At 40.0% G+C, this 25,732-nt stretch overlaps 1 protein-coding gene across 1 annotated transcript in view; it reads right to left on the minus strand.

Annotated features, from left to right (window-relative positions):
* Nucleotides 1–849: 849 nt before the first annotated feature.
* LOC133635387 (serine/arginine-rich splicing factor 11-like) overlaps nt 850–25,732 on the minus strand; it is a 26,631-nt gene continuing 1,748 nt past the window's right edge. Inside the window, exons 2-12 of the mRNA XM_062028540.1 lie at nt 19,801–19,934; nt 14,341–14,444; nt 10,762–10,842; nt 10,655–10,701; nt 10,465–10,598; nt 10,316–10,397; nt 10,120–10,236; nt 9,926–10,015; nt 4,831–4,896; nt 4,595–4,748; nt 850–4,528 (exon numbers count right to left, since the gene is read on the minus strand). Of these exons, the coding sequence (XP_061884524.1) occupies nt 4,325–4,528; nt 4,595–4,748; nt 4,831–4,896; nt 9,926–10,015; nt 10,120–10,236; nt 10,316–10,397; nt 10,465–10,598; nt 10,655–10,701; nt 10,762–10,842; nt 14,341–14,444; nt 19,801–19,934 (1,213 nt within the window). The 3' untranslated portion in view covers nt 850–4,324. The remainder of the gene's footprint in view (nt 4,529–4,594; nt 4,749–4,830; nt 4,897–9,925; nt 10,016–10,119; nt 10,237–10,315; nt 10,398–10,464; nt 10,599–10,654; nt 10,702–10,761; nt 10,843–14,340; nt 14,445–19,800; nt 19,935–25,732) is intronic.

Below are 25,732 nucleotides of genomic sequence, written 5' to 3' on the forward strand. Positions count from 1 at the left end.
TTGACCAAGCAAGCGTTGGATGTAAACCTGCTGCAAGTTGCTATTTTTATACATAAAACTCAGTTTGTATGGAACAACATTCTCTTCTGATATCGGCTCTCTTTTTTCCTTCAGTATTACATTTCAGTCTGCACATGTTTGTTCTCTGATGAAAGAACCAAGTTGCTAATTACTTACAAATAAGTGACAGTTAAGTTGCCAGATGTACGATAAGTGTTGGCGCTAGGAATTTTCAAAGTGGGGTCATCAAGTCATAAAAATGGGGTTCCACTTTTTTGTAAGCGTTTTGAACACAAATGATAAATGTACGCATTATCCTGTCGTATCTCACATTCTATATTGTGTTTTGGAGCAAGGTTGTCATAAACGTTACTTCATTCGTTCAAAAAAATAACACAAAAGGTTAGAGTGTCCGCCCTGAGATGGGTAGGTTGTGAGTTCAAATCCCGGCCGAGTCATACCAAAGACTATAAAAATGGGAGCCATTACCTCCCTGCTTGGCACTCAGCATCAAGGGTTGGAATCGGGGGTTAAATCACCAAAAATGATTCCCGGGCGCGGCCACCGCTGCCGCTCACTGCTCCCCTCACCTCCCAGGGGGTGAACAAGGGTGCAGAGAATCATTTTGCCACACCTAGTGTGTGTGTGACAATCACAGGTACTTTAACTTTAATACAAAAGAAAACTGTTTTTTATGCATACTGTATTTTTTGGACTGTAAGTCGCGACTTATACTCAGGAGCGACTTATGTGTGAAATGATTAACACATTAGCGTAAAATATCAAATAATATTATTTATCTCATTCACGTGAGAGACTAGACGTATAAGATTTCATGGGATTTAGCGATTAGGAGTGACAGATTGTTTGGTAAACGTATAGCATGTTCTATATGTTATAGTTATTTGAATGACTCTTATCATAATATGTTACGTTAACATACCAGTTGGTTATTTATGCCTCATATAACGTACACTTATTCAGCCTGTTGTTCACTATTCTTTATTTGAAATTGCCTTTCAAATGTCTATTCTTGGTGTTGGCTTTTATCAAATACATATCCCCAAAAAATGCGACTTATACTCCAGTGTGACTTATATATGTTTTTTCCCTTCTTTATTATGCATTTTCGGCCGGTGCGACTTATACTCCGGAGCGACTTATAGTCCGAAAAATACGGTATGTAAATAAAAAATTGTACCGGAATAGGGCTGTAACTAACGATTAATTTGATAATCGACTAATCTGTCGATTATTACTTCGATTAATAGTCGGATAAAAGAGACAAACTACAATTCTATCCTTTCCAGTATTTTATTGAAAAAACCCAGCATACTGGCACCATGTTGTGGACATTGGGGGTGCAGCATACACCAATAATAACACAGAAATGTAACTCATCAGAACTGAATCAGATATTGTACACGTTTCTGTTGTGAATAATAAAGGATTCATTTCAGGCTGCCTCTGAATAATAGCATGAAATATTCCAGCACCTTCATAACGTTTAGTTATACTAAAGCGTCACTCAAATCTAAATATATTTATATAGCTTTATCGGCCTGGCTACATTGATCCATTATGAAACCAACCTGAGATATTTCTGTCCGTTACGTTTATTTTCAAATTGGTAACCGTGCGTTTTCTCTCTCAAAACGGAGTCAAATGTGCCGGAGAAACATTATCAGCCCCGCGTTGCAACAAAGGCATAACTTAACGTTACTCACAAAAAAGTTGAACTCATGAATGCTTGTTGCCACTATGGACTTAAAAAGTTACGTACTGTGGGCTCCAACATTTTTCGTCTTCAGGTGCTCCGGAAGCAATGTTGTACTTCCGTGCCATTTTGCAGGAAACGCTCTTCTTTGAAGTCTTTAAAGTGAAGTGTTCCCACACTTTTGACGACTTAGGTCGTACACTTTTCTCCATTGAAGCAATAACCTCAAGATGTTTCTCCGCTAAACTATCGGTAGTGTTTTCCTGCGCCATTTTTCAAATTTTTCCAACAAAGGAGACGCCGTCGTCACGTGAGCTGCACATGACACATCATTGGCTAGCTTACGCCACCTCATGAGACGTGGCCTCACCGCCGCCCTGGCGCTGTTTTGTACTGTTTTTGTACTTATTTTGATTATTGTTTCTCAGCTGTTTGTAAATGTTGCAGTTTATAAATAAAGGTTTATAAAACAAAAAAATAACCAACAAAAAAAAATAGCATAGTTCCAACGAATCGATGACTAAATTAATCGCCAACTATTTTGGTAATCGATTTTAATCGATTTAATCGATTAGTTGTTGCAGCCCTTCATTACTTTGAAGTCGACGGAAATTTGTGACCCGTGCTGGCAAAATGAGTCGGAATGCGCACAGGCTAATTTTGACCTACAGGCAAATAAGTGGAAAAAAATGTATCATGGTTGAAATTGAGATTTTCCCAAAAATGAGTCCATAAAGCCACAATCTAGCGATCCCAATCATCGAAATAGCAAGAAAACATCTTAAATCACCTTTATTTGAAGGTTTTGTACGAGGTATGTCTTCAGAAATTAGTCCTTTGTGTTCAAATTCCTTGAGAAAATCAAGTGTTTTCAATAAGGAGGAATCCCCCTAGCCATATTTGGTATCATTGTGACGCCAAGTTGACCTACTTTCTAAAAATGAGCATGGAATTCCCGATGACGCCATTCTGAACCAATACAATTCGAGTTTTTAAACCTGTCCCGACGTAAACAAATCCGGCTTGTTGCTAAGCGGTCGCTGTGAGGCGTACCCTCATTGGTTGAATCACCCCGCGCGGTGCATTGTGGTATCATGGCAGCGCCCTGATGAAAAACAACACAGTAATTCGAGCGGAATATTTGGTGAAAAAAGGTGATTTTCGAACATTTAATTATTATTTTTGTGGATAAGTTAGACTGTTTTACATTCCGTAATGGATTTAGAAGGTGGAGAGGGTACACAGGCGGTTGCAAGTGCGCTAAATTCACTGCAGTCGGCGAAGTGCTGCTGGTCAGGAATATTACGGACAGCTGATTGATGATTATTTTGGTGGTCAGGACCCTGTAAGTAGCGATAATGACTCAGAAATTGATGAAAGTGACTCTGAGGAGGCTTCTCCTCTCCTAGACAATCTCAACGATTACGACAACGTTTTGCATATCCTTTAGACATGGGATTTGACTTTAATTGTACCAATTTTGGTGTTGCTACAAGGACTTTTAAGGTATGGTTGCTATGGAGTTTTGTTTTGGAACATTCTGTTCTGGAACAGTAAACTTTAAGCTGGTTTTTCTCAAAACGGACCCTCAAACTTGGTCGACTTCAATCGGATGTAACTCGGTCATTTTCTGTCCGATTCCATCAAACCATATATCATTTTGAAGGTCTTTAGATGGAGAATGTGTAAATAACAATAACTCAGTTTTTAAAACTTCCTCATTGTGACTCATTTTGCCAGCACAGGTCACATTTGACTCGGCAAACAAAACAAGACACCGGCGAAAACCGATAATCGATAAAAAAACACACAAGTAAACCGGAGTTTTCACCCAGAGAAGGATGGGTCGGTAAGTTCAAACCCCGGCCGAGTCATACCAAAGACTATAAAAATGGGACCCATTACCTCCCTACTTGGCACTCAGTATCAAGGGTTGAAATTGGGGGTTAAATCAACAAAAATGATTCCCGGTCGCGGCACCGCTGCTGCCCACTGCTCCCCTCACCTCCCAGGGGGTGATCAAGGGGATGGGTCAAATGCAGAGGACAAATTTCACCACACCTAGTGTGTGTGTGACAATCATTGGTACTTTAATTTAATTTAATTAATTAAAACAAAAAGAAATCTGCGTCCCGTCTGGAAATGCGCATCCTTTCTGATTTCAATGCGTGAAAAAAGGCACAAAAAGTGCGTGATGTATAATCAATAATTGTAGAAATATTACAAAGGACGGACATTGAAGCACTTTCAAATATTAGCAACCAAAGTGTGCCCGGTGAAGACGTTGTTGTGCATCATCACGTTACCGCCAGGTGGGGGCGCCATTGTGGCAGCTTGTGGTTTATTTCAAGGACATTATTACAAATGTGTTCTGCTGCAGCAGATGGCAACTTTTTTGTCATCAATTTGGAGCGGCCAATCATGTTTGGTGTGCAAGATGAACTCCAAGGGAGGTGTTGGTGACATGAGGGTGGCACGGTAGTTTTTATTGAGGTGTAAATATGTGAGTATTGATGAGGGGGAAAGTAAAGATGTTCAACACTCACCCATACAAAAGTCTTGGCCTCCATCTTGCAGAGCTAACGTTAAAAGTGGTATAAAAAAGTTCTAGTCGCTCATGTCCATGTCTTCCTGGTAGTGCTCGTCCCCGTTGACTTTGGACTTTTTGGGGGCGTGGTCTTGCGCCGTCTCCGCCTCCTCGCCGCCTTTGGGTGAGGAGTGGGAGTCCGAGTCGCTTCCGGGCTCTTCCTCAAAGTCGCCTTCTTTTGCGCTGTTGTACTCCTGCTCCTCTTCGTCGTAGTCCCGTGTCACCTGAGAGGACAGTGCAGAGCGTCACACAAGCCAGGAGGCAAGCGATGGCGTCCTGTCACAACCCACCTTCACGTCTTCTTTCTCGCTGTCAGACCGGCGCTCGCCATCTTGCTCTCGGCTTTTCTTCTTGCTGCTCCAACGCTCCGCTTTGTCTCGGCTTTGCTCTCGCAACTCTTTTCTCTCTTTTTCACCTTTCTCCTTCTTTTTGTCCTTCTTGTGCCTGCACACACACACACACACACATTCACACACACTTAAAGAGGTGCCATATAGTAGAAGCAGATCAAAGTATGACAGGTGACCTTCTGGGTGAAGAAGATGGACTTGGGCGCCTCTTAGGTGACCTTGATGTACTTCTTTTGTGCCGACTGAAAGACAACATGAATATTATTCTACTAAATATAAAACATCAATACTTTAATAGATATACATACAAACACACATATATACATACATATTCTTATATATGTATGTATAAGTGTGTAATATAAATATACAAACACACACACACACATGTGTATATATACATGTCAGTGTTTCCCACACATTCTTTATTTGTGGCGGCCCACCACGAAAGAATTAAGGCCGCCACAATTTTTTTTTTTTTGTCCTGTCCAGCTTCTCGGGCAAATCATATAGTTGATGTAGATGCCCATATCGGCTGTTCAGATTTACTTTACAAAAGAGAAGTGTAGGATCAAGATTTTTGGAGCTCTTTGTTCAGTGGATCAGATGTTTGATGAAGCTCTGTGTCTATCTACCACCACTACTGTTTTCTGTTTATTTGTTACTGACTGTGGCAGGACACCTCTGCCTCTGTTTCACTTTATGTTGCTGGTAAATAATATGGTTTTAGTAGTAGGTTAAAGTTAAATTATTTAGTATGCACTAATTAAAGGGGCAGAGCTTTAAGAGACATTTTAGCTTTTATATTTTTATAAGAACCACAATTAATAAATATATTTCAGTGAATAACTTATTGTTCAAATCTGTATATAAATATGTACATAAAGTGTTGTAAAGTCTTGGGCGCAGTTGGGTGTTCCAACAGGACAATGACCCCAAACACATGTCTTAAGTGGTAAAGTAATGGCTAAATCAGGCTAGAATGAAGGTTTTAGAATGGCCTTCCCAAAGTCCTGACTTAAACGTGTGGACAATGCTGAAGAAACAAGTCCATGTCAGAAAAGCAACACATTTAGCTGAACTGCACCAATTTTGTGGTCAAAAATTCAAGGAGGAGCTTGTGGATGGCTACCAAAAGTGCCCTATTGCAGTGAAACTTGCCAAGGGACATGTAAGCAAATATTAACATTGCTGTATGTATACTTTTGACCCAGCAGATTGGCTCACATTTTCAGTAGACCCATAATAAATTCATAAAAGAAGCAAACTTCATGAATATTTTTTGTGACCAACAAGTATGTGCTCCAATCTCTCTATCACAAAAAAATAAGAGTTGTAGAAATGATTGGAAACTCCAGACTGCCATGACATGATGTTCTTTACAAGTGTACGTACACTTTTGACCACGACTGCATATATATATATATATATATTAAGGGTGTAACGGTACACAAAAATGTTGGTTCGGTACGTACCTCGGTTTAGAGGTCAGGGTTCAGTTCATTTTCGGTACAGTAAGAAAACAACAAAATATACATTTTCTGGTTATTTGTAAACAATGGTTTTATCCTTTTAACATTGCTCTAAAATAGCTGTGTGTGTGATGGATGTGAGCCACCACTAGGCTGATCAGTGCAACAGCAGGCAGTCATGAATGCTAAGCATAACAATGACATACATATACACACAGGGTCTATTGCCAGGGTTCATGCAGTCAACATATATCAAATAAAAACTAAATAAGATAAGGCTCAGAATTGGTTTCTTAACAAAACCTTTCTACAGATAAAGTGCAACATTTCCACATATAAAGTGCAACATTAAACTGCTTCAAGTTGTTGCTCAGATTAAATAAAATGACATAACTTTTCTTCTACATACAAAAAGTGCAACATTAAACAGTTTCAAGTCAACTCAGCCTTAGAGGAACTTTTCTTTCCCCCCCAGCCTTTAACCCTGGTGACTCTCACTCAATCTTCATGTTTTTTGCCAGTTTATCCACATTGTCTGCAGAAAGAGCAGACCTGCTTGCAGTTAAAATGCCTCCAGCTGTGGAAAATACCCTTTCACTGGGCACGGAGGTAGCAGGTATGGCGAGGTAGTGCCTGGCTAACTTGGCAGTAAGAGGATGTATGGGCTCATTGTTCTTGCACCATAGAAGTGGCTCAAAATCTAGTTTTTAATGCAATATGGTCTTCAATCTGCTGCTATAAAAACACAAACGGCATTTGCTATTGCTTTAACCCTGCCTGACTCTCCGAGGAGAGGCTGCTAGAATGCGGTGTTTGCACCACGCTCGTCTTTATCTTCGTTGAAGCGATGTTATCCATTGTTGTATCGCACCGCGAAGCCGAAATGTTCCCAAACGGGAGATCTTTACGAGGCAGGAGGGTCTTCCAGCTCTGGCTTTTGCATGTTGTAGTAGCCCGGTCATTGCTAGCATCCCGTGTGTTGTGCCTCTGTGTGCATTGTTTACACAACGTGCGGTGCGCTACTTAATATGTCCTTGTGGAAACTCGTTCGGTACACCTCCGTTCCGAACCAAACCCCCCGTACCGAAACGGTTCAATACAAATACACGTACTGTTACACCCTTAATACATATACATATATATACTAAGGTTGTGAACGATAAACCGATGCGACCGAGTATTCGATTCAACAAGTGAGCGATTAGATTGCATCTGTAGCAGACTCCTCAATCAATGCGAATAATCCATGAATTCCTAGCTGAATCGGTTATAGAGTCATGGATCGGTTATCGCGAGACTTTGCATGGGTTGGCTAGATTACAATATGCGTCAGCGTCTCTAAAACAACGCGAGAGCTGAAGCTACTCGCCAAACGCGGTAGCCGCCTAGCTGGTATTAGCACGAGTGATAAACAAGAGACAACACGGAAAATGAATGTGGAGAACGAAAGCGTCAGTCTGACCGAAGGTGATAATGGACCGAGAAAGATTTTTTTTTAAAAACACTACAGTGGTGGAAAGAGCAGCAGGACTTGCCACTGCTGTCATCTCTCGCTAAAAGATACCTCTGCATCCCGGTGGTGTGCCGGGAAACGCACCCCTGCCGTAAAATGCACCCCCTGACGTGGGAGCGCGTTTACGTCACTCGTCTCGAAAAGTATATCTAAACTCGGCTGTAATGACCGAAGTGGCTGAAATCGCCTCTTTTGGCATAAAAAAGTACATAAAGTGAAATAATCCAAGTTTTCTTTACTTGTGGATGGATTAAAAATTGTGAGCCTTTAATGATTTCGCCGTCATTCAAGTGGCTGAAATCGCCTCTTTCGGCATAAAAAAGTACATCAAGTGAAACACACGGAATCTGAACGTGTGTTCAGTACTGCGGGAGACATTGTTTCAACAAAACGTAGTCTGCTCAAACATGAGCATGTGGATCAGTTGATTTTCCTTAAAAAAATCTGCCCTCCAAAAAAACAGAGGACAGTGATGATGAAAATGCACAGGCATAGTGTAAGTGAACTACTGCTTTTTGACCTGGGAAACGGTACCTCTCACACAGTAGTTTGATTTTTCTTTTTACATATGTATTTATTTTCTCTATTCTTTTACACAAAGCACTTGACACTGTGCTCATTGTTGCCACATTTTGAGATGTGTACTAGGTGTGTAACTTGTTTACATTGTAATGTTGCACCTTTGTTACCTACCTCTAGTGTTCAAAACACTATATGCTCAGGTTGAAATATTGAATCTTTGTTACCTACCTCTAGTGTTCAAAACTATGCTCAAGCTGAAATATTGCACTTTGTTGTTACTATTCTGTGCTACTTTTACCTCTGGAGTTCCCATCCTACAATTCAGCCAGACTTTTTTTGGTCCATGTCTAAAAATAAATACCGTATTTTCCGCACCATAAGCCGCACCTAAAAACCACAATTTTTCTCAAAAGCAGACAGTGCGGCTAATAACCCGGTGCGCCTTATATATGGATTAATATTCATATTTATTTTCATAAAGTTTAGGTCTCGCAACTACGGTAAACAGCCGCCATCTTTTTTCCCCGTAAAAGAGGAAGCGCTTCTTCTTCTACGGTAAGCAACCGCCAAGGTGAGCACCCGCCCCCGTAGAAGAAGAAGCGCGCGGATATTACGTTTCATTTCATTTGTGTGTTTCTGTAAAGACAACAAAATGTCTCCTACTAAGAGACACGCGTACAAGGTTCCACTGACTTTTGATATTCATGTGAACCGCACTGTGGATACAACGGGAACACGTACGGTGAATATTCGCACCACAGGGAATGAGAAGTCGTCCTTCACTGTGGTTCTAGCTTGCCATGCTAACGGCCAGAAACTTCCACCCACGGTGATATTCAAAAGGAAGACCTTGCCAAAAGAGAACTTTCCAGCCGGCGTCATCATAAAAGCTAACTCGAAGGGATGGATGGATGAAGAAAAGATGAGCGAGTGGTTGATAGACGTTTACGCGAAGACACCGGGTGACTTTTTTCACGCAGCGCCGTTCTTGTTGATCTACGACTGCATGCGCGTCCACATCATCGATGGTGTCAAAAAACAAGTGAAGCACACCGAAGAAGAATAATTCGAGGGATTTGTGGATGAGTAATAACGTCAGAAAATGAGCTTTAAATGTTTATTTTGTGTGTTGTGTGACACTAACGTATGAGCAACGTTGAGTTATTGATGTTGCTATTGCTCTGCACTATTTTGAGTGTTACTATTTTTGTGATTGCACATTTGTACATTACATTTTGGGAGTGAACAGAGTTGTTAGAACGCTGGTTTGTAATATATTATTAAAGTTTGACTGACCTATCTGACTGTTTTGTTGACATTCCCTTTAGCGTAGCGTAGGTGCGGCTAATAGCACGGGGCGGCTAATAGGTAAACAAAGTTTTGAAATATTCCGTTCATTAAACGTGCGGCTAATAACACGGGGCGCCTTATGGTGCGGAAAATACGGTACATTGACATGTGATTTTGTTGTTCTGTTTTTTTTGCCAGTGCCGTAAAGCCACAATGCTTGGGGATTTGGAGTCTTGAATATTAACCGTCAAATCGAATCGTATCGTTCGGAATCGAATCCAATCGAATCAGTCTGTAATAAAAGGATATCGTTTTTGAATCGAATCGTAACCTGTGTATCTAGATGCATATCGAATCGTTTATCAGAGAGAGATGTGCAACCCTAATATATACACATATATGCCACATATATGTATATACATACATATACATAAATAATATTTGTATGCAGTGAACAACAAGTCTGTTGATTACCGGTTGATGCTGCGAGATCTTCTTGCACTGCTGTAACTCTTGGGTGGTGTCTTTGACCTCTTCTTGGACTTGTCCTCCTTCTTTCTGTCCCTGCACGGAGCAGAAGGTGACCACTTCATCATCACATCCACCTCCACAAGTCACCTGACACACAACATGCACACAAAAGCACAATGGTAGTTTTGGACGCTGACCTGGAGCGACTGCGGCGGCCTGTGTCTCGGGAGCGAGACGTTCTCCTGCGTGGGCTCTTGGACCTTCTCCTGTTCCTGGAGTGGGACCTTCGCCTTGAGCGGCTCTTGGATCGCTTGCTAAAATGGATTGAAGAACGTTTAACAAACAGTAAGTATTGCGTCTTCTTCAGCCAATCATCAGCAAGCAGGTTCTTACCGATGTCGTGAGCGAGACCTGGAGCGTCGGCGGCGTGACCGCGAGCCAGACGGAGAACGTTTGCGTCTGTCGTCTTTCTTAGCTGCAAGAAGATAAGACAAGTGAATGGCTTGACACCTTGATTCCACGTAGAAGGGGAGGAGACTCACATCCTGGTTGGATGGCAGCAGAAATGAGCGACTGAGCTTCTCGGACTCGCTTCATGGCTTCTTCCATTTCCTTGTTGGAGTCGCTGCTCTTCAGGCCAGGACTGAAGCCCAGTCCTGCTGCTAAAGGATTCAACCTGCAGGAGAAGAGAGTTACTGCGATCTTAGGACGAGTGCAGCGTGTGAGACTTACTTTGGATCCATGGACTGCATGAACTTCAGCAGGTCAGCAGAAATGGCCTGAAAGACACAAGATGAGCAAACTTGCCAGCTCCACAGAATGTGTGAGTGATGTTTCACCTGGGAGGTCATGTTGGCTCCTGACAGCCCCATAGCAGCTAACTGCTCCAGGCTGGGACCTCCAAATGCTGCTCCTCCCATCTGAAAGAGTTCACATCAACAATGTCCTCAACTCAACTCCAAACATTAAACTTCGAGGATTGGCGGACGCTCAGGGACATCTGAATCTTGGTTGGGTACCTTTGAGTCAGTGACCCATGAATCCTGGTAGGGTACCTGCCAATGATTCGGTGACACCTGAATCTAGGTGGAGTACCCCTGAGTCGGTGACACCTGAATCTTGATGTGGTACACGTGAGTCATTGACACCTAAATATTAGTGTGGTACCCGTGAGTCGATGACATCTGAATCTTGTTGGGATACCTGTGAGTCGGTGACATCTGAATCTTGTTGGGATACCCGTGTGTCAGGGACACCTGAATCTTGATGTGGTACCTGTGAGTTGGTGGCACCTGAATCTTGTTGGGATACCTGTGAATCGTGACATCTGAATCTTGATGTGGTACATGTGAGTCCATGACACCTGAATATTAGTGTGGTACCCATGAGTCGGTGACATCTGAATCTTGTTGGGATACCCGTGTGTCAGGGACACCTGAATCTTGATGTGGTACCCGTGAGTTGGTGACACCTGAATCTTGTTGGGATACCCGTGAGTCGGTGACATCGGAATCTTTGTGTGTTACCCGTGAGTCTTTGACACAAAATTCTTGTTTGGATACCCGTGAGTTGGTGACACCAAATTCTTGGTAGGGTACCCGTGAGTTGGTGACACCAAATTCTTGTTTGGATACCCGTGAGTCGGTGACACCAAATTCTTGGTAGGGTACCCGTGAGTTGGTGACACCTGAATCTTGGGTGTGGTATCTTGAGAGTCGGTCACAGCTGAATCTTTTTGGGATATCCATGAGTCGTGTCATCTGAATCTTGGTAGGGTACCTATGAGTCGGTGAGACCTGAATCTTGTTGTGGTACCTGTGAGCCGTGTCACCTGAATCTTGGTAGGGTACCTATGAGTCGGTGAGACCTGAATCTTGTTGTGGTACCTGTGAGCCGTGTCACCTGAATCTTAGTGTGGTACCCATGAGTCAGTGACATCTAAATTTTGTTAGGATACCCGTGAGTCTGTGACACATGAATCTTGTTGGGATACCCGTGTGTCAGGGACACCTGAATCTTGATGTGGTACCCGTGAGTTGGTGACACCTGAATCTTGTTGGGATACCCGTGAGTCGTGTCACCTGAATCTTAGTGTGGTACCCGTGAGTCAGTGACATCTGAATCTTGGTGTGGTACTTGTGAGTCGTGTCACCTGAATCTCAGTGTGGTACCCATGAGTCAGTGACATCTGAATCTTAATGTAGTACTTGTGAGTCGTGTCACCTGAATCTTAGTGTGGTACCCGTGAGTCAGTGACATCTAAATTTTGTTAGGATACCCGTGAGTCAGTGACACATGAATCTTGTTAGGATACCCGTGAGTCTGTGACACATGAATCTTGTTAGGATACCCGTGTGTCAGGGACACCTGAATCTTGATGTGGTACCTGTGAGTTGGTGACATCTGAATCTTGTTGGGACACCCGTGAGTCGTGTCACCTGAATCTTAGTGTGGTACCCGTGAGTCAGTGACATCTGAATCTTGGTGTGGTACTTGTGAGTCGTGTCACCTGAATCTCAGTGTGGTACCCATGAGTCAGTGACATCTGAATCTTGGTGTAGTACTTGTGAGTCGTGTCACCTGAATCTTAGTGTGGTACCCGTGAGTTGGTGACACCTGAATCTTGTTGGGATACCCGTGTGTCAGGGCAAGGACACCTGAATCTTGGTGTGTTACCTGTGAGTCGGTGACACCAAATTCTTGGTAGGGTGCCCGTGAGTCGGTGACATGTGAATCTTAGTAGGGTACCCGTGAGTCGGTGACACCTGAATCTTCAGTCAAGTTACAAACCCCGTTTCCATATGAGTTGGGAAATTGTGTTAGATGAAAATAAAAACGGAATACAATGATTTGCAAATCCTTTTCAAGCCATATTCAGTTGAATATGCTACAAAGACAACATATTTGATGTTCAAACTCATAAACTTTTCTTTTTTTTTTTGCAAATAAAAATTAACTTAGAATTTCATGGCTGCAACACGTGCCAAAGTAGTTGGAAAAGGGCATGTTCACCACTGTGTTACATCACCTTTCCTTTTAACAACACTGAATAAACGATTGGGAACTGAGGAAACTAATTGTTGAAGCTTTGAAAGTGGAATTCTTTCCCATTCTTGTTTTATGTAGAGCTTCAGTCGCTCAACAGTCCGGGGTCTCCGCTGTTGTATTTTACGCTTCATAATGCGCCACACATTTTCGATGGGAGACAGGTCTGGACTGCAGGCGGGCCAGGAAAGTACCCGCACTCTTTTTTTACGAAGCCACACTGTTGTAACACGTGCTGAATGTGGCTTGGCATTGTCTTGCTGAAATAAGCAGGGGCGTCCATGAAAAAGACGGCGCTTAGATGGGAGCATATGTTGCTCCAAAAGCTGTATGTACCTTTCAGCATTAATGGCGCCTTCACAGATGTGTAAGTTACCCATGCCTTGGGCACTAATACACCCCCATACCATCACACATGCTGGCTTTTGAACTTTGCGTCGATAACAGTCTGGATGGTTCGCTTCCCCTTTGGTCCGGATGACACAATGTCGAATATTTCCAAAAACAATTTGAAATGTGGACTCGTCAGACCACGGAACATTTTTCCACTTTGCATGAGTCCATCTTAGTGTTGTTGATAAATGGCTTTGGCTTTGCATAGTAGAGCTTTAACTTGCACTTACATATGTAGCGACCAACTGTATTTAGTGACAGTGGTTTTCTGAAGTGTTCCTGAGACCATGTGGTGATATCCTTTAGAGATTGATGTCGGTTTTTGATACAGTGCCGTCTGAGGGATCCAAGGTCACGGTCATTCAATGTTGGTTTCCGGCCATGCCGCTTACGTGCAGTGATTTCTCCAGATTCTCTGAACCTTTTGATGATATTATGGAGCGTAGATGTTGAAATCCCTAAATTTCTTGCAATTGCACTTTGAGAAACATTGTTCTTAAACTGTTTGACTATTTGCTCACGCAGTTGTGGACAAAGGGGTGTACCTCGCCCCATCCTTTCTTGTGAAAGACTGAGCATTTTTTGGGAAGCTGTTTTTATACCCAATCATGGCACCCACCTGTTCCCAATTAGCCTGCACACCTGTGGGATGTTCCAAATAAGTGTTTGATGAGCATTCCTCAACTTTATCAGTATTTATTGCCACCTTTCCCAACTTCTTTGTCACGTGTTGCTGGCATCAAATTCTAAAGTTAATGATTATATGAAAAAAAATTTTTTTTTATCAGTTTGAACATCAAATATGTTGTCTTTGTAGCATATTCAACTGAATATGGGTTGAAAATGATTTGCAAATCATTGTATTCCGTTTATATTTACATCTAACACCATTTCCCAACTCATATGGAAACGGGGTTTGTACAAAATGAGCGGCAGGAGCAGCGTAAGATGCAAATAAGAAGACGTGCTTAAGAACTCACCAGAGGATTGGGTGTTGGGAGAAGGCCAGCTCCAGGCATCATTCCCGCCACAGCATTAGCAGGAGCCAGCAGCGACATAGCTTTGGATTCATCAGGAATGACTCCTGGAGAAGAAGAGCGGATTTGAGTGGCAGCAACAAGCTAACGTCCACCTGAGTTTAATTGGTGTGTAGCAAAGAAATGGCACATTTTTATCCCTGGCTTCTTTTGTCAAAGTATGATTAGCAGCTAAGTTGAATAGTCACAATGTGTTCAACACTGCCAAGATTTGATCACCTGTACTTGATTTTTAAGTCAAGAACCAAACGTAAGCAAGCACAGCCAGGTGTCCCGTGGGATCATGGGATGTGCTCCCAACTTTCATTAGATGTTTTATGAACAAGCGACTCGCGCCGGCTGCTTCGCTATAAAGCACACAGAAACATTGAGATACAGAAAACAAAGTTTGTGATTTGCTTTGGAGACAAAAGGGGAACATTTCAATGGCGCTTACCAAAGTACAAACAAATGATCATTTATTTCACCTCGCCTGGCCTTTAGTTGCTGCTTACTTCTACAAAATAATCATCATTTTAACAATACTGTACTTCCTCAAATAGTGGCTTCTGCTTTCTTTCCCATGTTTTACATGACATAATACACATCTAATGCAATACATACATAACCATATGGGATAACAGAATACAAAGTCGAAATATTTCTACAAATGACAACAGTTGTGTGACACCTATGGTATTTCTTATACAAGGTGAGGCATTCATTTGATGAATGAACACTACAGTGGGGGCCACTTTTAGAGGAAGTACGACGAGAACATGTTTGGCAACCAGACGTACAGATTTGTCTCAATAAATGAGAATATCTTTGAAAAGGCTGACTTCACTTGTTCAATGTATAAAGTATCTTTCTTAAAAACAATTTGTCTTTGTCATATTTCTCAACTACATTCAGTATCACATCAAAAGTGAAAAATGGCCCCAAGGTTAAATCAAGTAAACAATGAATCAGCAAATGAATTTCAAAAAGTCTTTCATTGATGTCTTGGAATCCAAAAACGTTTATGACATTCTCATGTATTCAGATGTAATGCTGCAACGACGACTGTAATTGTGCACAGCGTCTAGTAACATTAGGTACACTTAGTTAAGTACGAGTAACATCAAAGCTGAAAAGAAAGTGTCAACTTAGAAGAGAAGCTCTTAAGAAGACAATCCAAGGTTGGGCAATCTGAAAAAAGTTCAATTGTTCCAACAGACAGACAGACACACACACACACACACACACACACAACACAAGCGACACTTGGCTGCGGAGGACAAAAGTGTCGGTGGTATTTGCTGCGGGGCCTGGTATTTAGGTGTGGCTGAAGCAGGAAAAACAACTGTAAAACACAACAACAAACTGTTAAAAGTGAAGATGGCGGCCATGTGAGGCTCGGCTCAGTTCTTAAGATCCAGGCCCGTGTCTACTGGGCTTCTTGCTGAATCAGCAGTCTTTCCCAGACCTTCATTCCTTTGCGGCGACCTGTTTACCCTCGCTCACATTCTAACGCACCTGGTCTGCCAGAGAATAAGAAGACTGAGCAGGAGGGATCAGTGTTGCCAACTGAGTGACTGTCGTTATATTAAGCGAATGAGTCAACCCAATCAACCATTACACATTCAATTCAATCAACCCAATGATAAATGGAAATAAAGTTGGCTAACTTTTCCAGCATGCGTTGGGTTACGAGAGCGGTCACTCTTTTGCGGCGGTTTCAGGAGCGGCGGGCGTTTGTACTACATGCACATCGGCGCTAGTAATAACCTCGAGCAATTACTTTACGTTGAAATGATTTATTGACTAGCGTTGCACGAACATGAAAACAAGAGACGTTAACGTCTTTCCCTAGTAGGAAACATGACAGACTTGTATAAACAACTAAGATACAGTATTCACACTGAACATAAAGGCTGTGCCGTCTTTACATAAAGTGATCGGTATAAACGCCACAGCGTGGAGTTGAAACAGTTCCACAGGAAATGAACTCGCGTGGCGTTACATAAACCCGTAGTAAAATGAAGTGATCACACAATTTGTATTTAAAATAAAAAACATTCTAAAATGTTTACAAATGAAAATGGAAGAAGATAAGCACATTTAAACACACAAATAAAAATGACGTCTCTTATGAAGCCGGAACAATATTTAATGTTTCCCCTACCAAGAAAGTACACTACCGTTCAAAAGTTTGGGGTCACCCAAACAATTTTGTGGAATAGAACAAGAATAGACTGTGGAGTTTCAGATGAAAGTTCTCTTTTTCTGGCTATTTTGAGCGTTTAATTGACCCCACAAATGTGATGCTCCAGAAACTCAATATGCTCAAAGGAAGGTCAGTTTTGTAGCTTCTGTAACGAGCTAAAGTGTTTTCAGATGTGTGAACATGATTGCACAAGGGTTTTCTAATCATCAATTAGCCTTCGGAGCCAATGAGCAAACACATTGTACCATTAGAACACTGTAGTGATAGTTGCTGGAAATGGGCCTCTATACACCTATGTAGATATTGCACCAAAAACCAGACATTTGCAGCTAGAATAGTCATTTACCACATTAGCAATGTATAGAGTGTATTTCTTTCAAGTTAAGACTAGTTTAAAGTTATCTTCATTGAAAAGTACAGTGCTTTTCCTTCAAAAATAAGGACATTTCAATGTGACCCCAAACTTTTGAACGGTAGCGTATGTTTATTTGAGACTGAAAAAAACTTGGTTCAAAGATTTTAGTGTGTGTGTATATGTACTTTATGAGCACATTCAACAATACCACAATAATAATGATAATAACAGTGATCATTTTGGTCACAATAACTTTATGTAGCCATTTTATTCATTGTTTTGTTTGTGTATAATTGAGGGTTAACAGAGACAGAACCTATTTTATTGCTTTTGGTTGTGATTTTTAGTAAAGTGCAACATTTTGCTAACGGAGTTTAAATTCATTAGTTTCATTTAGCTTGGACATTGAAAAAAAACCAACATTCCAATTACAACCAGATGAGGCAAATTTCTGAAGGAATTGGGTGTGAATTGGGTGTGAATGCTCCAATGCTGAAGTTGAAGTGAAATGCTGACAGAATGTAGTATGAATGTAAGAATAGTTTGAATGGTTTGACTGTTGAAGAGCTTGAATTTCCAGGAAAATCGGAATTTGGTTTGGAACTGGGAAAGTGTTAGTTTCTGGAAACGCTCCCCACCCACACTGCTTGGTGCCTCGTCTGAATTGATTAACGTGGACCCCGACTTAAACAAGTTGAAAAACGTAATCGGGTGTTACTATTTAGTGGTCAATTGTACGGAATATGTACTGTACTGTGCAATCTACTAATAAAAGTTTCAATCAATCAAAGCTGCTGTGGCTTAGATTACGATAGTAACTAATTAGATTACCATAGTAACTAATTAGATTACCATAGTAACTAGTATATCATGCAAAAGTGCAGATTCCAACCATTGAAATACTTTGTACAGTTCAAGACTTTAAGTCATTAGAAAACATGACTGCACATCATAATGGCAGCTACACTTTCCATCTTAAAGATCTCAAAAAATGATTTGGGAATGTCCGGCGGGCCAGATTGAAAAGCTTAAGGGTTGGTGCAATAGTTGGAATCAAAATGACTGTCATTTAGTGATTGTAGATAGGGTTGCAAAATTCCGGGAATATTCAAAGTTGAAAACTTTCCATGGGAATTAACGGGAACATATGGGAATTAGCGGGAATTAATGGGAATAAACATTGAATGCAACATGCTAGATCTTGCAGCATGACTAGTAGCTAAAACAACCTGATTTAATGCAAATTCAGTAGAATTTCAACCCTTCACTGTGCATTCCTCCATCACATGCGCAGATAATTCCCAGCATGCTACACACTACAGCAGGGCTATTGAGGCCACACTAGTATTTGAGCCCAAGGACTTCATCCAGTCAGGTAAGTGTTGATGATATTACTGGGGTAAATATATTTGATCTGTGGTATTTAAGTGTAATAGAGGTGTACCGTAATTGCTTGTTACTGTATGACTGTAGACCACTCCAGCAGACTTCAACTCAAGCTAGCTAGCTGTTCCTGTACTTGTTAAATGATTTTGGGGCCAATATCTTTAGCTAGCTAGGTTTATGTACCACCACAGTCTCATAATGAACCGAAAATATTTCTCCATTAGCAGTGATGCTAATTTTCTCTATGTTAAATCCCATTCATTTATGCTAACATTAGTGATCCGAATTGACCTTTTTTGTGATGTGTAAAGTTCAACTAGCAAATACTAAATCAAAAGGTGTGGTTTCCTCTGCCTTCTGTTCTGCTAGCCATTCTGTTGTCATACAAGAATGTAGGTTACAGTTTGATTTAGCATGCTGATTGACTGTTCATTTATTCATCTAGCCTATTTCTATTCATTTGTCCATCAGTCAAATATTTTTAAAGACTACTCCAATTGCTTAGCTGACTATTTATATCTGTGTGTGTGGCATTGCATTAGTGTTTTACAAGAATAAATAAATACAAACAGAATAATGCCACGTATGATGTGTGGAGACATTTCACCCCAACCAATGTAGGCATGAAGGCTGTGTACATTTGCAAATACTGTGCAAAAAGCTACGTCAAAAATGCCACAAAGATGATATATATATATATATATATATATATATATATATATATATATATATATATATATATATATATATATATATATATATATATATATATATATATATATATATATATATATAAAATATATTGGGCACTATATATATATATATATATATATATTGTAATTCCACATTAATTCCCATATATTCCCATTAATTCCCATGGACGGTGTCCAACTTTGAATAATCAAAAAATGGTCAATATTTCCAAACTTCCCGTGCTTAACTTCCCGTGGTAAATTTCCAGAAATTTACCAGCAACTTTCCACCCCTTTGCAACCCTAGCTGTAGAAACCAGCCCACTGCTTTCTTTTGGGCGTGAAGATAACGAGAGATCGGGATGCAAGCCGGAAACATTCGTCCTGATGTTTACTTAAGGAAGGAGAAAGCCCAGCACCTTCACCACAATCATTGGTTTTGCTGTAGGACTATTTCAGAGAAGATGGTTTGGATAGAGCCAACAAATGAGAGAGTTTAGAGAGAGACAAGGAGGAAAAACGGGGCTTCCGAGCCTGGTGCCATTTTTTTCTAATGTCCTGATGGCGGCAGAGGACCACCTTCAGCCAGCAAGGTAGGCGTAGGGACTCTCTGCAATTGACTTGTCCACTATGAAGACCACAACACAAATAACAGAGAGAGAAGTTTACAGCTGGGTTGTAAAGACAAAGTACATTTTTCTTTGTGCGACCTTAGCGTTCCCTGGAGACTGACAGGCTGAGCGAAACATGACTTGTCAGAAAAACAAGAGGCGGACACCAACCTTCTGCGAACGGCACCACGATCAGGGCCCGGTCCACGAAGACGGTGTTGGTCAGATGCTGAGAAACCCCCACAGACTCGGACTCAAGGAACTTTACAAAACAGACACGTGAGGTCACAGGCAAGGGAGAGTCACTGGAAGAAAACATAGATCAGTTGTGCAAAGCATGTCTTTTTATTCGCACACATTTGGACCGTCAAGACGTGGATTTGGCGCTACCTTCCCTCGCGCGTACACATTATAATGCGAGTGGTCTGCCAGAGAATAAGAAGACATAGCAGAAGGGATCAGTGGTGCCAACCTAACGACTTTGTTGCTATAGTTAACGAGTAATCAGAATAAATCATTCCTCAACAAAGCTAAGAGCGACATAACAAAACATCAGTAACTTAAAATCTAGAATAGTTACACCAAAAATGCTGGCAGCACAATCAAAATGGGGGCACGGTTGGAGATATATTGCTTTACATAGTTGGGGTGTAGTTATGAATACATTAGTTACCATATAAAAACCATACAAGGTCAATAACTTCAAAACTATAATAGATGGGCAAAAACGGCTGCACGTTTGATTCGATTAGGACATAGTTGGGTGTCTAGTTATGAGCAATAACACGTGAATTGCACTATATTAACATAAAACGTCAACTTAAATACTAAAATAGACCAAATGTGTTGCAGCACAAATACTTGGAAACACGTTTGGGGAGATTTGGACATAGTTAGGTCTAGTTATGATTAAAAACATGTGAATTGCATATAAAACGTCAACTTTAAAACTATAATAGACAAAATGTGTTGCAGCACAAATGATTGGAACACGTTTGAGGAGATTAGGACATAGTTGGGGGTCTAGTTATGATTAATAACACGTGAATTGCACTATATTAACATAAAACGTCAACTTAAAAACTACAATAGACAAAAAAGTGTTGCGGCACAGATTGAAACACGTATGAGGAGATTTGTACATAGTTGGGGGTCTAGTTATGATTAATAACACGTGAATTGCACTAGATGATATATAATGTCAATTTAAACACTATAATAGACAAAAAAGTGTTGCAGCAAAGATTGGAACACGTATGAGGAGATTAGGACATAGTTGAGGGTATAATTATGATTAATAACATGTGAATTGCATATAAAACATCAACTTTAAAACTATAATAGACAAAAAAGTGTTGCAGCACAAAAGATTGGAACACGTTTGAGGGGATTTGGACATAGTTGGGGGTCTAGATATGATTAATAACACGTGAATTGCATATGAAATGTCAACTTTAAAACTATAATAGACAAAATGTGTTGCAGCACAAATGATTGGAACACGTTTGAGGAGATTAGGACATAGTTGGGGGTCTAGTTATGATTAATAACATGTGAATTGCACTATATTAACATAAAACGTTACCTTAAATACTAAAATAGACAAAATGTGTTGCAGCACAAATGCATGGAATCACGTTTGGGGAGATTTGGACATAGTTAGGTCTAGTTATGATTAATAACATGCGAATTGCACTATATTAACATAAAACGTCAACTTAAAGACTATAATAGACAAAAAAGTGTTGCAGTGGGGATTGGAACAAATTTGAGGAGATTAGGACATAGTTGGGGGTCTAGTTATGATTAATAACACGTGAATTGCACATAAAATGTCAACTTTAAAACTAAAATAGACAAAAAAGTGTTACAGCACAAATGATTGGAACACGTATGAGGAGATTAGGACATAGTTGGGGGATGTAATTATGATTAATAACACGTGAATTGCACTATATGATATACAATGTCAATTTAAAGGCCTACTGAAAGCCACTACTACCGACCACGCAGTCTGATAGTTTATATATCAATGATGAAATCTTAACATTATAACACATGCCAATACGGCCGGGTTATCTTATAAAGTGACATTTTAAATTTGCCGCTAAACTTCCGGTTCGAAACGCCTCTGAGGATGACGTATGCGCGTGACGTAGACCGGGGAACACGGGTATGCCTTCCACATTGAAGCCAATACGAAAAAGCTCTGTTTTCATTTCATAATTCCACAGTATTCTGGACATCTGTGTTCGTGAATCTGTTGCAATTATGTTCATTGCATTATGGAGAAAGAAGCTGAGCAAGCAAAGAAGAAAGTTGTCGGTGCGAAACGGACGTATTTTTCGAAAGAAGTCAGCAACAACAGTACACAGCCGGCGCGTCTTTGTTTACATTCCCAAAAGATGCAGTCAAGATGGAAGAACTCGGATAACAGAGACTCTAACCAGGAGGACTTTTGACTTCGATACACAGACGCCTGTAGAGAACTGGGACAACACAGACTCTTACCAGGATTACTTTGATTTGGATGACAAAGACGCAGACGTGCTACCGTGAGTATGCAGCTTTGGCTTCTAAACATTTGATCGCTTGACCGTATGTGCGCAACTTTTTTTTGCGTATGTACGTAACTTTTTTTAAATATATAAGCTTTATGAACCTTGGGTTAGGTGAACGGTCTTTTGGGCTGAGTGATTGTGTGTGTTGATCAGGTGTTTGAATTGTATTGGCGTGTTCTATGGAGCTAGGAGCTAGCATAGGAGCTAGGAGTTAGCATAACAAAGACGTAGGTGTTTTTATGCAGGATTAATTTGTGTCGTATTAAATATAAGCCTGGTTGTGTTGTGGCTAATAGAGTATATATATGTCTTGTGTTTATTTACTGTTGTAGTCATTCCCAGCTGAATATCAGGTACCGTGAGTATGCAGCCTTGGCTGCTAAACATTTGATAGCTTGACCGTATGTGCGCGTCACGTACGTAACTTTTTAAAAATATATAAGCTTTATGAACCTTGGGTTAGGTGAACGGTCTTTTGGGCTGAGTGATTGTGTGTGTTGATCAGGTGTTTGAATTGTATTGGCGCGTTCTATGGAGCTAGGAGCTAGCAGAGGAGCTAGGAGCTAGCATAACAAACACGTAGGTGTTTTTATGCAGGATTAATTTGTGGCATATTAAATATAAGCCTGGTTGTGTTGTGGCTAATAGAGTATATATGTGTCTTGTGTTTATTTACTGTTGTAGTCATTCCCAGCTGAATATCAGGTCACCCCCAGCTCTCACAGCATCTTCCCTATCTGAATAGCTTCAACTCCCCACTAGTCCTTCACTTGCACTTTCCTCATCCACAAATCTTTCATCCTCGCTCAAATTAATGGGGAAATTGTCGCTTTCTCGGTCCGAATGTCTCTCACTTCATGCGGCCATCATTGTAAACAATAGGGAACTTTGCGTATATGTTCAACTGACTACGTCACGCTACTTCCGGTAGGGGCAAGCCTTTTTTTTATCAGATACCAAAAGTTGCAATCTTTATCGTCGTTGTTCTATACTAAATCCTTTCAGCAAAAATATGGCAATATCGCCAAATGATCAAGTATGACACATAGAATAGATCTGCTATCCCCGTTTAAATAAAAACATTTCATTTCAGTAGGCCTTTAAATACTAAAATAGACAAAATGTGTTGCAGCACAAATGCATGGAATCACGTTTGGGGAGATTTGGACATAGTTAGGTCTAGTTATGATTAATAACATGCGAATTGCACTATATTAACATAAAACATCAAGTTAAAGACTATAATAGACAAAAGGTGTTGCAGTGGGGATTGGAACAAATTTGAGGAGATTCGGACATAGTTGGGGGTCTAGTTATGATTAATAACACGTGAATTGCATATAAAATGTCAACTTTAAAACTAATAGATAAAAAAGTGTTGCAGCACAAATGATTGGAACACGTATGAGGAGATTCGGACATAGTTGGGGGTCTAGTTATGATTAATAACATGTGAATTGCACTATATTAACATAAAACGTTAGCTTAAATACTAAAATAGACAAAATGTGTTGCAGCACAAATGCATGGAATCACGTTTGGGGAGATTTGGACATAGTTAGGTCTAGTTATGATTAATAACATGCGAATTGCACTATATTAACATAAAACATCAAGTTAAAGACTATAATAGACAAAAGGTGTTGCAGTGGGGATTGGAACACATTTGAGGAGATTAGGACATAGTTGGGGGTCTAGTTATGATTAATAACACGTGAATTGTATATAAAATGTCAACTTTAAAACTAATAGATAAAAAAGTGTTGCAGCACAAATGATTGGAACACGTATGAGGAGATTAGGACATAGTTGGGGGTCTAGTTATGATTAATAACATGTGAATTGCACTATATTAACATAAAACGTTAGCTTAAATACTAAAATAGACAAAATGTGTTGCAGCACAAATGCATGGAATCACGTTTGGGGAGATTTGGACATAGTTAGGTCTAGTTATGATTAATAACATGCGAATTGCACTATATTAACATAAAACGTCAACTTAAAGACTATAATAGACAAAAAAGTGTTGCAGTGGGGATTGGAACAAATTTGAGGAGATTAGGACATAGTTGGGGGTCTAGTTATGATTAATAAAACGTGAATTGCATATAAAATGTCAACTTTAAAACTAAAATAGACAAAAAAGTGTTGCAGCACAAATGATTGGAACACGTATGAGGAGATTAGGACATAATTGGGGGATGTCATTATGATTAATAGCACGTGAATTGCACTATATGATATACAATGTCAACTTTATTATTTATTTAACTTAAAGACTATAATAGACAAAAGGTGTTGCAGTGGGGATTGGAACAAATTTGAGGAGATTCGGACATAGTTGGGGGTCTAGTTATGATTAATAACACGTGAATTGCATATAAAATGTCAACTTTAAAACTAATAGATAAAAATGTGTTGCAGCACAAATGATTGGAACACGTATGAGGAGATTAGGACATAGTTGGGGGTCTAGTTATGATTAATAACATGTGAATTGCACTGTATTAACATAAAACGTTAGCTTAAATACTAAAATAGACAAAACGTGTTGCAGCACAAATGCATGGAATCACGTTTGGGGAGATTTGGACATAGTTAGGTCTAGTTATGATTAATAACATGCGAATTGCACTATATTAACATAAAACGTCAACTTAAAGACTATAATAGACAAAAAAGTGTTGCAGTGGGGATTGGAACAAATTTGAGGAGATTAGGACATAGTTGGGGGTCTAGTTATGATTAATAACACGTGAATTGCATATAAAATGTCAACTTTAAAACTAAAATAGACAAAAAAGTGTTGCAGCACAAATGATTGGAACAAGTATGAGGAGATTAGGACATAGTTGGGGGTCTAGTTATGATTAATAACATGTGAATTGCACTATATTAACATAAAACGTTAGCTTAAATACTAAAATAGACAAAATGTGTTGCAGCACAAATGCATGGAATCACGTTTGGGGAGATTTGGACATAGTTAGGTCTAGTTATGATTAATAACATGCGAATTGCACTATATTAACATAAAACGTCAACTTAAAGACTATAATAGACAAAAAAGTGTTGCAGTGGGGATTGGAACACATTTGAGGAGATTAGGACATAGTTGGGGGTCTAGTTATGATTAATAACACGTGAATTGCATATAAAATGTCAACTTTAAAACTAAAATAGACAAAAAAGTGTTGCAGCACAAATGATTGGAACACGTATGAGGAGATTAGGACATAGTTGGGGGATGTAATTATGATTAATAGCACGTGAATTGCACTATATGATATACAATGTCAACTTTATTATTTATTTAACTTAAAGACTATAATAGACAAACGGTGTTGCAGTGGGGATTGGAACAAATTTGAGGAGATTCGGACATAGTTGGGGGTCTTGTTATGATTAATAACACGTGAATTGCATATAAAATGTCAACTTTAAAACTAATAGATAAAAATGTGTTGCAGCACAAATGATTGGAACACGTATGAGGAGATTAGGACATAGTTGGGGGTCTAGTTAGGATTAATAACATG

This window comes from Entelurus aequoreus, linkage group LG19, assembly GCF_033978785.1.
Source record: "Entelurus aequoreus isolate RoL-2023_Sb linkage group LG19, RoL_Eaeq_v1.1, whole genome shotgun sequence".
NCBI classification, from domain to species: Eukaryota; Metazoa; Chordata; class Actinopteri; order Syngnathiformes; family Syngnathidae; genus Entelurus; species Entelurus aequoreus.